The 12,885-nt window shown below is 63.2% G+C and overlaps 1 protein-coding gene across 1 annotated transcript; it reads right to left on the bottom strand.

The window, feature by feature from the left end:
- Positions 1-176: 176 nt before the first annotated feature.
- Positions 177-2,777, bottom strand: METTL27 (methyltransferase like 27). The gene is made up of 5 exons (XM_027445966.3): positions 2,621-2,777; positions 2,367-2,495; positions 2,123-2,258; positions 1,953-2,045; positions 177-1,711 (listed from the first exon to the last, which is right to left on the bottom strand). Exons 1-5 carry the CDS (start codon positions 2,726-2,728, stop codon positions 1,473-1,475), a joined length of 705 nt encoding a protein of 234 aa, XP_027301767.3. The 5' UTR covers positions 2,729-2,777; the 3' UTR covers positions 177-1,472.
- Between the last annotated feature and the right edge of the window lie 10,108 nt (positions 2,778-12,885).

Raw genomic sequence — 12,885 nt, 5'->3', positions numbered from 1 at the left:
GAGGGGCTGTCCTGACCCCTGTCCTGTCCCCACATCCCCATGAGGATGCAGCAGTTGCCAGCCAGGGTGCTCCCCATGCAGGAGCAGGGAAACTGAGGCAGGAAGAGGGGGGACCACCCTCCCCACCCTGCAGGACAACCAGCAGCCCCATGCAAGGGAATAACACACCACAAACGTGCAGCAAAGGCAAGGTTTATTTGACAGCCAAGCATGGGATGGGGACAGCCATGGCCCCTTGGTCGGGGCAGCACTGGGGACAAGGGGACAGTGCCTGTGACACAGAGGTGAGGTGGGCACCACAACACCAGGACATGGGGGGACAACACAGACCAGCCAGGAGGGGTGACAAGTGCCCATTTTTACAATGGGTATTGTGGTCCTCAAAACACATTCAGAGCACCCAGCCTGGGGCACTTGGCTGTGTCCAAAGCCCTGGGACTGGCGTGAGGGCTCACAGGGCTCAGCCCCTGGTTTGGTTTCACCGGGATGGGCACCGAGCACTGGATACAACCAGAGCCCAGTGCAGACTGCAGGGCTGCCACCTCCCGGAGGGGCTGAGCTCCAGGGAGGAAGATCACCCGATCCCCACATCCATGGGAACGGGACAAGCAGCAACAGGTCTGGGGAAGGAAGAAAGAAAGATCCCAGCAAGAGATTTGGGTAAAAAACTTCCCAAGGAAGGACTGGAGGAGGTAGGGGTGGAGGCACCATCACAAGGGGCTTGGGGAACAGGATGGACAGGAGATGCCAGGGTGGCTCCTGGGTGGGGAGCAGCCACCAACTCCTGAGGTCTCTTCCAGGTTCATTTCCCACCCAGACCATTAACTACAAAGCTGTAGGAAAATGAGAGCTTAAGCAGGGATGAAAGGCTGATGTGGTGCTCTGAAAGCTTCTCCAGCTGGGTGTTGTGCTGGCAAAGCTGCTCCAGGTTCAGACGGGGCTCTGGCACCTCAGGGCACACTGGTTAGCTCCTGAGGGGGATGAACAGGGGACAGCAGGACGTGGTGATGGGGACCCATCAGCAACAGTCCCCAGGCAGAGGCCTGGGGTCTGGAGCAGGGAAGATGAAGAAGGATCCAGATTTTGACCATGGCCACGTGGGAGGTGGGCACGGTGGGGAGGAGACAGCCCAGACAGGAGGTGGCTCTGCCCAGTCAGATGGAGCTGCAAAGATGTCACAAAGAGCTGTGAGATGGGACAGCAAGGACAAGGACCAAGGAACCTGAATGTCAGGGCTAAGGGAGGTGCCCAGGAGACCCCGATGAAACCTGGAGGCCCTCCCCGAGCTGAGGAGCAGGTCCCCAGGGCTCAGACCCGAGGGGAGGAGATGGGGAAGGGAACAGGGAAGTTTGGGCTCTGGAAGCGCTGCTGTGTGGGAAGGGGGTGGCACAGCTGCATGGGGCAGGGGACATGCAGGGTGACATCGTGCAGGGCACCAGGCTCAGCCCCCTTCCCTGGCGCCCTTTCAGCTCTCAGCCCTCCTCGAGAGGCGGGACGGGGCACTTGCGATAGATGTAGACCACACCGGAGATGTAGCCAGTGCCCTGGACGCTCTCCTCCTCCTCGGTGGCTCTCTCCCAGCGCTCCACCTCCTGCGCCAGGACCTTCTGCCAGGCCCCCTGCTGCTCCAGCCGCTGCAGCGCTGCCTCCAGCTCCGCCTTGTAGCGCAGGTTCGAGGGGTTGCTCCTGGTGGTCAGGCACAGGAAGCCCCCTGCCCGGACAGGGGACAGGGTGACGAGGCCCCCGCTGCACCACGTCACCCAGGGGTGGCAGCGGGTCAGGAGCGCCACTGCCCCGACCCCTGGCTTGGACCCAGCTGGCCGGGACACCAGCGTGTGACCCCGTGCCCGTGGGGATGAGGCCACGTCCCGGCCTGCCCGTACCCGCACCCAAACCGGGGGTCGGGCTGGGGACCCGTCCCACGGGGACCACGTCCCACGGGGCCACCTCACCTGGCTTGGTGACGCGCAGCAGCTCCGGCAGCGCCGAGCAGGGCACCTGCCCCTCACCGAGAGCCCCCACCACCGTCACTGCGTCGTAGTGCTCTGCGGGGGCCCCGTGTCACCGCCCCGGAGGGACCCCCGCCGGCCCCCGCCGCCGCCCCCCCGGTGCCGGCCGTTACCTGCGGGCCCGGGCAGCGGCTCCCGGCCCAGCACGCAGCGCTGCAGCTGCCGGTACAGCCCCGTGCCCCGCGCCCGCTCCAGCATCCCCGCGCTGCCGTCCACGCCGTGCAGGCAGCCGAACCCGCGGCGCTGCAGCTGCGGGGATGGGCGGGCGGCGCCGTTACCGCGCGGCCTCCGGGACCCCCGCTCCTCCCGCCCCGTCCCGTCCCGTCCCGTCCCGTCCCGTCCCGTCCCGTCCCGTACCTCCCGCGCTACGAGCCCGGTGCCGCAGCCCACGTCCAGCACCCGCGCCCCGGCGGGCGGCGCGGGGAAGGCGAAGGCGAGCGAGGCGGCGGCCAGGTGCGGCGCCCGGTACTCCAGCGCGGCCACATCCTGCGGGACGGGGCGGTCAGCGGGGCGGGCGGCGGGGCGCCGGGAGAGCTCGCTGCCGGAGGGGGGGGCCCGGTGCCGGTCCCGGTGCCGGTGCCGGGGGGTCCCGGCGGGTCCCGGCCCCGCACCTGCTCGTAGCGGCCGGCCCAGCCGTCGTAGCGCCGCAGCAGCTCGGGCAGCGCCGCGCCGCCGTGCACGGCCCGGACGCGCTCCCGCACCCCCGCCGGCGGCAGCATCGCCCCGCCCCGCCCCGCCCCGCCCCGCCCCGCGCCGCCATTGGCTCCGCGCCCCGCCCAGGGCACGCCCCCAGCTCCCTATTGGCCCCTCGCGCGGCGGAGGACACACCCCCTGCTCTCCATTGGCTGCCGCCGCCGCGCCGGGGTTCGGGCGGGAGCCGCGGGGCGGGAGCGAGCGGCCCGGGGGGGCGACACGGAGAGCGCCGGCACCGGGCAGGGGGCAGCGAGCCCCAGGGAGGTGACACCGGGGGTCCCGGGGCCGCCGGGTGCCGCTGTCCCCGCAGTGCCACCGCCGCTGTTCGGCCGCCCCGTGCCTCACCGTGTCCCGGCCACGTGTCCCGGGTCCCGGCCCTCTCCTCGCACCTTGGGCTCCCCGCAGCGCCGCGTCCGCTGCCACCGCCTGCTCCCGTCCTGGGCCACCGCAGGCGCGGGTGGCATCCTGGTGCTGGGCAGCCCCCAGCGCAGGCCTGGCCGCAGATCCCCAGCTGCCCACCCGCTGCCCGGGGAGGCCGTGCCGCAGGGTCCGTGTCCTGAGGGCACGGGGGTCAGACACCGGGAGCACGGCTGCTTGGGGCTGTGAGTGGCGAGGAGCTGCTTGGCTCTGGGGGCGGCATGGGGAGCAGGACGAGCATTGTCACGGGGCACCAACACGGCATGTGGGGCACCAACACAATGCACGGGGTGCCAACACGACACATGGGGGCTGCTGGGACACTCTCCGCCTTGGTGGCGGTGTCGGCAGCACAGGAAGCCCCCTGGTTAACGAGAGGAGCTCATTAGAAGCGGTCCCACCGGCCGTGCCCACCGCAGACCGCGTGCTCGTGGCAGCATCCTTTGGGGGCCTTTGGTGGCCAAGGTGGAGGACACGTCCCCTGCCTGCGGTGTCGCCCGGAGCGGTACCGCGCTGCTAATTCACCGGTGACCCCGCTGCTGGCCTGCGGCAGGCCCAGCCCCGCCGCTCGCTGCCGGCTCCCCGCAGCCCCGGGGGCTCGCTGCCGGTGCTCGCCCCCGGCGCCCCGACGGTGGGGGCCCCCGGGGCTCGGTGCCGGCCCCGCGGTGGGTGCGGGCAGTGCTGGCCGGGGGCCTCGAGAGGGAGCCCTCCGCCCGCGGTCGGCCCCGCCGCCGGGCACTGCCCCGCCGGCCCCGCCGGGCCCCGCAGCCTCGGCGGCTCTGCCCCGGCCGTCGGGCGCGGTGCTCGGCCGCTCCCCGAGAGCCGCCGGTGGCTCCCCGCAAACGGCTGCGTTTGCCCCCGTTTTCCCCCCCCCCCCCCCTTCTCCCGAGGCGGCCTCGGAGCGTCCGCGGGGTTTGGCAGCGGGGACGCCGCGGGCGGCTGCGGCAGAGGTCGGGCCGGTGGGGCTGTGGGCACGGAGGGCACGGGGGGGGGCTGCTGCGCCCTTTGTCCCCTCCGCAGCTGCTAGCGCAGGTCCCAGACTGCCCGCCTGGGCTCTGTGCCCCGGGCAGGTGCCTCCGCTGCTGGCACCACGGGGCAGCCTCGTGGCCAGGCGCTTCGGGGCCGCTTTCACACTTTGAACATCATTCCCACCGCTAATTGAAGCCTGACGTCCATTTACAAGGCAAACAAGAGGTGGGGGACGCAGCCAGCATCCTCCCCTCGGCCCCGTATCCCTCTCTGCTGCCAGGCTGCAGCTGGGCCGCGCGTCCCCCAGCCCCGGCTCGCGCAGATCCACTCTCAAATTAGCCGGTGCTTTTCTAAACATCATGTTCCTGGGGCTGGCTCGCGCTGCCGTGCTGTGCACAGCTGTACAAACAGCTTCTCCTGCGCCCCGCGTCACGGCAGCTTTGGACTGGCCTGGACCCAGCTCCGGCGAGCCAGGGTTTGGACTGGACCCGGTGCCAATGCTGAGAGGCCCAGGGATGCTGCCCCCGCGGGACGACGGGGACCCCTGTGAGGGCGGCAGGAGGCTTCAGCCATTGGGAGCTTGCCCGTGGCTGGAGCCGTGCTGAGGCTGCACTTTGTCCTGGCATGGGGCCCCACACTTCTGCAGTGTCCAGTCGTGCTCCTGCCGTGCCTGGTGCTGTTCCTCGGGTGCTGTCCTTGTGCCCTGCCTGGGGCCAGAGCATCTCCTGCGACGGTGCTGCTGGCAAGGGCATCTGGCTGTGCTGTGCAGCAGGCACAGCCAGTCCCTCACCCTTAACCTGCCATGGATCTGGGGACAGGAGATGGGAAAAAGCAGCTCAGAGCTGGGTTTGGAGGCACTGCAGGAATGGGCGCCTCCAGGCTGGGCTCTGCCAATGTCATCCACCACCTCACCTGCCTTCAGTTCCCCTGCCTGAGCCTGTCCTGGGCTCCAGCATAAAGTTTGCATTTCCCTGCAGGACATCCCTGGCATGGCCTTGGCCCTGGAGGTGGAAGTAGCCAGGTCCTTAAGCCTCCCCATTGGGGTGGAGCACTGGGATGCTGAGGCAGAAGCAACTCAGACAACCAGGGGTGTGGAAATCACTGCCAAGGACTGGCTCTGGCCACCCTGCTGTGTGCAGCACCCTCAGGGTGTGCTGTGGCTGTGTGTGAGCCTGGCTGGCAGCAGTTGGTGATGGACTGCTGGTCCCCAACAAGAGCATATATAGTCCGATAGTTTTGCGGGCACCCTGACAGGTCCAGGTGGTTTGAGAGGGTGTCCATCGGGGTGTCCATCTCTGTACAGCTCCTGCTGGTATCAGCTGCTGGGATTCCCCAGGAGCTGCAGCTGCACCAGCCTGAGCCTAGCTGACCCCCTGCGGGGGCTGACTTGGCACCCACAATCCCTCTTCTGCTGTCATCTCCCTCTCCAGCTGATGGAGCAATCAACCCCCTTCCAGCAGTTCCTCCCCTATGCGTGTGGCTTTGCATGTGCTTACCTGGTCCCAGATACCCTGCATAAAGCCCATGGCCTGGTTGCGCTCCCAGGTATGCAGAGCCTGGGTGTATTTCAGCCTTGGGGCTCAGCCACAGGACAAAAACGTCCCCAGGGACTGGGCAGGGGGACAGAGGGCACGGTGCCAGCTGGGGACTTGGTACCCTTGAGCTTTTGCACGTCTGCAGTGACTGGTCACACACCAGTGCTGCCATGGGCTGGGATAGCTCTGTTCCTGTGTGCTTGTATAGTGCAATGTTTTCCTTTCCCAGAGTCCAAACGTGGCCGGAGTCCATCAGCCCCTGGACTGTCCAGTCCCTCCCTAAAGCCCAGCCCAGTGTCCGAGAACAAGTGGATTTTGCCCCCTCACGCACACCACTCAGAAACCATGAGCCCTGCAGGAGGGCTGGGCCCCTGCCCGACTTCTCAGTTCATAAATCTGAGCACGGCTCTGACTGATCGTGGCTGGGACTGCTGCTGCTGAACCGTCCACACCAGCCCCTGATGCCTGTGTGGCTCACGACCAGGTAGCAAGAAGAGGCTGAGGTAGAAATCAGCGCAGTACGGCTCGGAGCTGGCTGAATATCAGACTGGCAGAGCAGGCAGACCGGCTGGGGGGCAGCTGGCAGCTGATTCATGGCTGCTGGCATGGCTGGCAAGGCTTGTCCTCCACCCCCACGCCACGCTGCCCATGCTACTGCTGCCCCCAGGGACCCACTGCCCCCCAAGCCCTGCTGCTGCTGCTCCCCAGGGCCACTGGCAGCAGGAGCTTGGCAGTGCGGTGCTCTGGCATCAGCCCCGTTTCGGCACACTGCACTCTGTGCCACCAGCATCCTGCCCTCCTGCACCCTGGAGCGGGGTGCTCCCCTCCTCGGACCCCCATGGCATGGAGGTCCCAGGTCAGTGCATCACGGGGGCACGGTTGCTCCCGTCCTGGTGATGTTCCCATTTGTGACCCCCATCCTGCACCCCAGCACCTCTGCTCACCGGCACCCCCTCTGCAGTTCTCACCTGAGCCCCCGCTGCCCAGCTCACCCCCTTCCTCACCCCACACGCCCACCCTACAGGCCTCACTCCCATTCCCTGACCATGTTTCCACCCGCACTTGCTCCCTCTCCTTGTCCACGTTGTCGCCTCTCCTCGTGACCAGGCGCTTCCACTTCCCATGCTGGCCACGTCCCGCACACCCCACCAGCTGCTCCTTTTCCTGCCAGCTCAGCTCCCTGCCCCACGCCCCCCGGCTTCTCCCACGCCCGCAGGCTGTGTCCCCGCGTTGCCCAGCACCTGCACAGCCCTCGGCCCCGTGACTCAGTGCCACTGCTGTGATGGCACCCTCGTGACTTGGCAGCGGTCCCTGGGCACTCCCCAGTGACACCACGGAGCTGACAGTTCCCACCCCGAGACTGTGACTCGCCGGTGACACCCGGGCCACTTGATGCAAATCCCTCAGTGTGACCCCAGGCACCACGTCCCCACAGCTGCATGCTGATGCCTGTGTTCAGCCTGAGCTCTGGGCTGCACCCACGGGACGCAGCCCAGCCCCTGGCCCTGGCTGTGCTCTTGCCCCAGAGCAGTGCCCTCTGCTCTGCCCCTGTGCCCCAGGGAAGCACCAGGGATGCAATGAGATCCAGGGGCAGGATGAGATCCAGGGGCTGGGTCAGCTTGGTAATGAGGTGCCAGCTTCTGTTGCAGCAGGAATTAATGAGGGGTTTAGAGACCGCCAACACGTGGCGGATTTGATGTGGTGTGTGAGGGATGACTCGGAGCTGCCTGCGAGGTGCGGTGCGGCTGGTGCACCCCGGCAGGCAGGCGGTGGGCCCTGGGCTGTGTGTCAGGCTCTTGTCTGCCGAGGTCCTGGGTGATCCTAAAGCATTTCTGGATGTTTGGTGATGCCGAGCTACCTCATCCCTGTCTAGACCAGGACTGAAGTGGCATCTGGGGATGTGAATCTCAAAAAAGCAGCTTTTATCTCCCTCCACCAGCACCTAAGTGTATGGATATTCATTCAGGAGGTAGGATGGGCTACTTCACCACGTTCCCCTTACTGTTTTTATATTTCATCCTCAGGGCCCTGAATCGGACCCCGGAGCCCAGCCCTTCCTCCAGCACAGACAGTGGTGAATCCCAGCTCAGCTGGATCCCAGCAGCTCCTGTTGGTAGGAGGCCAGGGGGCCCCTTGGTGGCTTCAGCCCTGCCCGCTCTGCCCAAGAGGGGTCTGCAGGTTTCCCTCGGGTAGTAGAGATGAATGGAAAATAGTATTTCCCATGGCGAAAGCATTATTTTGTCTCGGATTAAGCTGGGCTGGATCTGAGTGTTGTCAATTGTTAGTGGAACCACATCCCCAGGCAAGGACCATGCATCACACATCACACAGAGCTACATGAAGCTACAGGAAGAGCACATGCTTGGAGCATAAACGCGTGGCTTGGAGCCTTCTATCGGCCAGCTGAGGAACAGGATGAGGAGGTGACAGCGGTTTGGGTGATGGTGACCATGGACCGAGAGCTCACCCTCCGCGGGGATCACAGTGTTCTCCTGTGGTTGAAGCCGTGTCATCCACGCACGCCTGGCTGTTGATTCTTGCCCTCCCTTAGCCAGAGGATTTCAGCTTAGGAGGATTTTGCCGGAGGATTGCATCTTTGGATTTCCTGGCTTGAGTTGCTTGTCTGAATGTTCTCCAGCCCCTGTTGATCCAAATGACCTGGTTAGGCAGTTTAGTGGTGGGCTTATCCTAACTCACAGTTGCAGCTGGAAGAGGATGTGCAATTAGTGTCTTGGAAAAGGAAGGAGGAGAGCAGCAAAGCAGACTATGGACTGAGAACTGCTACGTAATAACTCCCGGGAAGCACGTGCAGGGGAGGATACCGCAGGGCAGCTGCCTGGTGCTCACAGAAACGATTTTAAGGGAGTAAGTTCAGAGAGAGGCTAGGAATCTGGCAAAATCCAAATCTCTGCAATTATCTCAAGAACAAGGAGGAGGGGCCCAGACAGCGGAAACGACATTAAATCATTGGAGACAGGGTAACATGAGTGCAGGGACAGACGCAGAGTGACCTGCTGGAGATGGCTAATAGAATTCCAGGGGTCTGCAGAGAAGGTGGAGGTGGTCCCTGGAGATCATTGCTCTGGTGGAGGGGTGACCACAACTGGCTCTGGGATGGCTCGGTTTGTTTCTCTCCATTTTTACTTTGGCATTTGGCTGGGAGCACAGCCAATGCCTCCCTGGGCAGGGCAGCTTGCTCAGCCTCCAGTGGGTTGGAGGTCGGGGCGAGGGGGGCTTGGAGGAACCCCGTGTTCCCAGAGGGGCTGAGCCTGATGGGCTTTTGTCTTGTGGCACTTGAACACTGGCTGAAGCAATCTCATTGTGGATTATCTCTGAGAACAAGCAAACTCAGAGCTCACGTGGGTTCAAAGGGTGGGTTCAGCTCAAGTTCATGGAAGAAAAATCCACCGGGGATTATCACATAAAAAGGCTCAGCTCTGGCTCAGGAGGTCCATGAACTGCAAACTGCTGTAAGCTGGGAAAGTATTTGAGGATGTGTCACCCTGTGTGGGCCCTGATTTTCTGCTGCTTTCCAGGTGGCTGTGGTGGCCATGTACAGGGACAGACCCCGGGGCACTGCAGCCACCTTGCAGAGCAGAGGGAGGGGAAGGCACTGCCTGCAGCGAGCGGGAAGGTGGGTGAGAGGACCCCTGCCACACCTCTGGCTGCAGGAAGGCTTCTCGTGCTGTTTTACAGTGCTTCTCAGCAAGGAGCACCTGGGGCTTCTACAGCCTGGGTGCAAATGGGATTCCCAAAGAGCAATCCTCATTGCTTTGTCCTTGAAGGCAGACCATGTTGGTTTCCTCCCCAGACTCCACAGCCCCATGAGAATCTGCAAACGCCTTGAAGGACTGATGCAGAGCTCAAAATAATCCTGACACATTGATGAAATGACCTTCTTAGAAAACAAAACAAAACAAAAAAACAGCCTGTGGCTTTGGACCCAGTCTGAGCTGCTGCATTGGAAGAGGGACATGGGTGAAGGGAGAGCAGAGAAACATGGTGGGGGTGAGCAGGGTCTGGGGAGCAGGACCAGGAGCGACCTGGCCTGGTTGCCCCAGCAGGGCAAGGACAATTATTCTACCCTTGTGATTTGGGACTGAGATGACAACAGTGGGGATACAGCAAAGTAACAGTGCTGGAAGAGAATCCTATATCCAAAGCCCTAGGAGAGTCTCTCCAGGTTCATCCCATCATTTTCGTCTGCCTTCATCCAGGTTCATCCTGCTGAGGGCTGATCTCTCCCAGCCCACCTGGCCTCATGTGCTCAGCCAAGCCAGTGACAGCCCCCCCCTTCAAACCACGCTGGACTCGAGGCTGCTCCCCTCTGGAGACAGCTTACCACAGGGGGCCCTGGTCCCTGTTTGCTGGCACAGCTGGGTCTCCCTCAACAGTTCAAGTCTGGAGGCCGTAAGCCTTTGGCTGGCACAGAGGGCCTTGGAGAAGGATGTCTGGGGATCACCATGGGGTGTCCTGATGGACGGCAGCACTTAACGTGCCTTGGCTCTTGTACAGGGCAGAGCTGACAGCGGTGGTGGGTGGAGGAGACCTGAGGAGGTCCCTGCTCCAGCCTCCTCCCGAGCATGGCTCCTGCCAGCGCCAGAGACCAGCCCAGCGCCAGGTCTCCTGCTGGGTCTTGGTGGGCTGTGGGCAGCCCCTCCTCAGTACAGCAGCAGTGAAAGGCTCCACGGTAGTGTCCATGAGCATGACAGGGGAGGCACCACGGCTCTGCAGCTCCTGCTTTGGACCTTCCTCCTTCTCAAGGGCTGCAGAGGAGCCTTGTCCCTAACAGGGCTGTTGGTGTGCAGGCAGACTGGGTGCTGGGGACACAGAGGGTGTCCGAACACGGCCCATGGTGGGAAGCTGGCTGGGCTCTGTGTGCTGCCCTTGTGAGCCGTGCTGCTGAGCACTTCACTGCCTGGAGCACAGAGCTCACGGCTTCGCCTCTGGCCACCCCTCACGTGCCAGCTGCTGGGCTCTGAAGTGCTGGCCACACTTGGGGTCCTTGCTGTGACCCGCTGCCCTGTCACGTATGCAGCCCTGGATGCTTGCAAGATGTGTGCAGCACTGATGCTCTGGGTGATGCCAGATCTTCTATGTTTCTTGGCCCCCGGTTCCTCGGCCATCTCGCCAGGTATGTAACTATCCCAGCTATTTCCTGCTGTACTCCAAAAAAAAAAAAAAAAAATACAACCCTTCCCCCGTTTGATATAAATACACAGCGTGGCTGCCCAGCCCCCTGGCTGGACAAGCAGCATTGCAGACGGATTGCGTCCTCCGGCAGCACAGCCAGCACCCTGTGCCCTGCTTGTTCCCTTTGGCAAGGGGAGCAGAGGGGGCTGCCATGGCCATGGCCCGGGCCCAGCTCCCATCACAGCTGCAGTGATTTATGGTCTGCTTCCCTTCTCCTGACAACCACATCCTAGGACTGGGGGCTTCTGCACCGAGCTGGACGGGGAGAGGGGAGCATGCAATGCTGGAGCTGCCCCCATGCAGGGGCTGGGGTCAAGCCCCAGGCTGGGGCAGCCCCTACCAAGCCTGATGAGTCAGGGTGATGGAAATCCCCTCTCCCTGATGTGTTTTTTGCAGTTTATATTTTCTGTCCTGTTTTGACAGTTCCAGGGATCTGATGCTGTGGTATTTCACCCCATAATCCCAAACCCTGCTGCCATGCTCCTAGGCCGGTGCAAGGGGCACTGGCAGCCCAGTGCAGGAACCAGCTGGGCAGCTCCAGGGAAGCCCCCCGTGTCCTGGGGGGGTCTGAGGCTGTCAGGACGGGGGGCCGGGCTGTGCAAGGTGCACTTTGCTCCAGGACCTGCACTATGTGGGTGCAGGGCTGGTGGGCAAGGACACGTAGCCCTGAACTGTGCATCCTAAAACTGCTGGTGTGTGGCTCAGGAAGCAGTCAGTGAGCGGATTTGCTGTCCCTGGGCTTATCCCTGATTGCCCTCTGCCAAGTGCCTGCAAGGGCAATGGGTGTTGGTGGGGTGAGCAGTGGGACATGGCAGTGGTGGGGAGCAGGACCCAGAGCCCTGCTGGCACCTGTGCTGCCGGTGTTTTGGGCTCCATCCTCCATGAGACTCCAACTCCTGCCCCTGCTGTGTGCCCAGCTCACCCCTGCCTGGGAAGTCCCTGCTTAATCTCAGCCTCCTGTTTTTAGTTATGGGGTCCAGTCACCTCAGGCCACCCCTCATAGTCAAGCTGCAAAGCACTGGGGATGTGTCCCAGACCCCATGACTGCAACCAGTTTGATATAAAACTCCACCCGCTAATTAAACTAACGAGGTCATGGACACCGTGTGCAGCCCTCCCTGAGGCTTCCTTCCCACCTCTGCCCCCTGCCCACCTCTGTGTGCTCCAATGGATGCAAGGGCTGGTGCCACAGCTCTCTGCACTTGTGGAAGGTCTTTGGTTATTTTGTCTGCTCTTTCCCCAGCTGAGTGCAAGCAAGCCGAATTCCAGTTTCTCTGTAATTGTTCTGTTATCTCCCCACTGGGGTCTGGTTTCACTCATGCTTTGAGTTGCTGTCTGCAATGAATGGATTTCTCCGTTATTAAGGGCTGTTCCAGAGCCATTCCTCCCGCTGCTTGTGTCTGACCTTTTCCACTTCCAGCACTGCTCTTGCTGCCCTCTGCGCTCCCCTCGGCCCCGAGCCCACTCACACCAAGTCCCTGCAGCTTGAGCCCCGAGACACACAGGGCAGAGGCTGCTGGCAAGCACCTGACAGCCCCCGACAGCCCCTGCACGCCTGGCTGACCACCAGCTGGCCTCGCAGCAGGGCACGGGGCAGTGCTGGCCCCGGGACTGGCCGGGCAGTGCAGTGGGGCTGTCCAGGAAGACGGAGAACTGCTGCTTGGGCTGACGGAGCACAGCTGTGGAGGTGAGGTGGAGAAGGGGAGCTGCCAAAGATGATGGGGACTGGGTGCCACATGGGGACTTGTCATCGGAATTTCTCCTGGTGGTTTTATTTTCCCCACGAGAGTGGCCAAACACTGGAGTAAGGGCCCAGAGAGGCAGTGGGATGTCCATCCTTGGAGGCATTTGGGACTGGAATGGACACAGCTCCAGTCTGACCGCGCTGAGCCTGCTCCGCCAGTGCAGCGGGGCTGGACCAGATGCCTCCATGAGACCTGCCCAATCTCAGCTGCTGTCACTTGCTTGTGGCACACCCCTGAGAGGTGACGGTGGGGCACGCTGACTACCATGCCCATGGGGCTGAAGGCACTGTGAGATGGCGTTGCCGGGGCTGCCGGGGATGGGGC

This window comes from Anas platyrhynchos, chromosome 20 (assembly GCF_047663525.1).
Source record: "Anas platyrhynchos isolate ZD024472 breed Pekin duck chromosome 20, IASCAAS_PekinDuck_T2T, whole genome shotgun sequence".
In the NCBI taxonomy this organism is placed as follows: Eukaryota; Metazoa; Chordata; class Aves; order Anseriformes; family Anatidae; genus Anas; species Anas platyrhynchos.
This window is presented reverse-complemented; position numbering and strand designations above follow the sequence as displayed.